The sequence below is a fragment of the Olea europaea genome, unplaced genomic scaffold (genome assembly GCF_002742605.1).
Source record: "Olea europaea var. sylvestris unplaced genomic scaffold, O_europaea_v1 scaffold859, whole genome shotgun sequence".
Classification (NCBI taxonomy): Eukaryota; Viridiplantae; Streptophyta; class Magnoliopsida; order Lamiales; family Oleaceae; genus Olea; species Olea europaea.
Genome location: NW_019267042.1, coordinates 17621 through 19537, shown reverse-complemented (window position 1 = coordinate 19537; position 1917 = coordinate 17621). Strand labels below are relative to the sequence as shown.

Genomic DNA, 1917 nt, shown 5'->3' with positions numbered 1-1917 from the left:
AGGGGGGGGGGGGGGGGGGGGGGATGAATGCATAAAATAAAATAAAAAGGAGTATATATCAGCCGAGTCCCATAAAAAATCACAGCTTCTATTCTTAAATAATTGAGTACTTATCTTAGTTGTAAGAAAAATGGTTTCCCATGAAAATAAAGCTCCTCTTTAAAGAATTGCTCAACATATGTTTGGCAAGGCTTTTAAAAAGCTAAAAGTTGCTTTTGAGATCAAAAGTTGCTTTTGGACCGATGTTTAGCTAATTTTATGGAAGTGTTTCTTCTAATTAAAAGTGTGACTTCCTCTAAAAGCAGTTTCAAAATAAAAATTCCTTTCAAAAATTAATTTTCCTAAGAAAATTAAATTCAGAGAGCGGAAGTAAAATCCATTAAAACGGGCACTAAACCAAAAAAAGAAACACAGAGCATATCATACGAAAAGATTTAAAAAAAAATAAAAATAAAAAAATCAATTCGTAATAATTTAAGAAAAATCACAAGAAAAAAATCCCAGTTACAAAAATATGTGAAAAATACAAAGTCTTTTTTGGTGGTTCTCGTTTTATCCATAGGAAATTATGAATTAAATATACCAGCACTGCAAGAGGTAGGAGGATCCTTCTGAAGATCCTTGAGCTCCTTCAAGATTCGCTTTGAAGCCATATGCGATTCCTATGGTTCATAGGAACAAAAAATAGAATTATAAAAAATAGCCAGATCGACCTAAAAAACATATAGAATTATAAACGCCACAATAAAAACTCTTCAAAATAAAACCCATCAAATCAATTCCTCAAGAATCTAGATACAGATGGGTCTGAGATTTTACCTGAGAATACGGATCCTCCCGCTGGCGTCAGTAGATTGGGTAATCTGAGGGGAAGAAGCTTTATCACTGTACGACGTGAAAAAAACAAACGGAGAAAACGCTGGACGGATGCGGAAATGTGTTTTATTAGGGACAAAATAATTGTAATACTAAACAGAGAAATAAAATAAAAGTTAACATTAATTAGCATGTTATCCTCGATTAAATGAATTTCTTTTTTGTAATCTCAATTTTAAATAAGAATAGATAACTTTTTAAAAGTAATTTGTCAATATGAGTACAATTAAGGATTAAATTAATCAACGACCACCTAATTTTATAGTTAGTTTCACCATAGCCACCCAATTTAATTTTATTTCACCACGACCACCCAACTTTATATTTAAACAACATTTCTTTTAAAATAAGTTTTTATTTTTATTTTATTTTCATATTTAAATTTATTATATATATATATAATATAAAGTTACTATTTTACCCATTTTAAAAATAGTAAAAGTGTAAAAAGAAGTTCGGTGATCATGGTAAAATATCATATGAAATTGAATGATCATAGTAAAACGTTATATCAAATTAGGTAGTCATGGTAATACTAAATACAAAATTGGATGACCATGGTGAAACAAAATTAAATTGGGTGACCGTGGTGACACTAAGTATAAAGTAGGGTAACCATTAGTGAATTTAACATGTACAATTAATTTACTTGTGCAATGATGGTTGACAGTGTTTAATGTAGCAAAATCTGAATAGTTGATTGAAAAAATAGCTTTTGAAATTTTTTAAAATGGATGAATATAATAATGTCAAATTATTATTGTCAATAAATATTGTCAACCATTATGTAACACTACTAGCTGACCTCAGACTAGCTAAGAAAATATTTGCAGGTGAAGAGGTTGCTCATGTAACATTGTCAATAATGTAACACTACTGGCTGGCCTCAAACTAGCTAAGGATACATTTGCAAGTGAAGAGGTTGCTCATTAAGAGTGATTCCCATCTAATAGTTGGTAAGGCCAATGGCAATTTCATGACAAGAGACAAGGGCGGTTGTGTACCTCAAATTTAGGGGTGGGCGCGGGTCGGTTCGATTCG

General features: G+C 31.1%; 1 protein-coding gene across 1 annotated transcript in view; it reads right to left on the bottom strand.

The window, feature by feature from the left end:
* LOC111391945 (SUMO-conjugating enzyme UBC9-like) overlaps window positions 1-975 on the bottom strand; it is a 17662-nt gene extending 16687 nt beyond the window's left edge. Inside the window, exons 1-2 of the mRNA XM_023017230.1 lie at window positions 820-975; window positions 584-662 (exon numbers count right to left, since the gene is read on the bottom strand). Coding sequence (XP_022872998.1) covers window positions 584-653 — 70 coding nt within the window. The 5' untranslated portion in view covers window positions 654-662; window positions 820-975. The remainder of the gene's footprint in view (window positions 1-583; window positions 663-819) is intronic.
* Between the last annotated feature and the right edge of the window lie 942 nt (window positions 976-1917).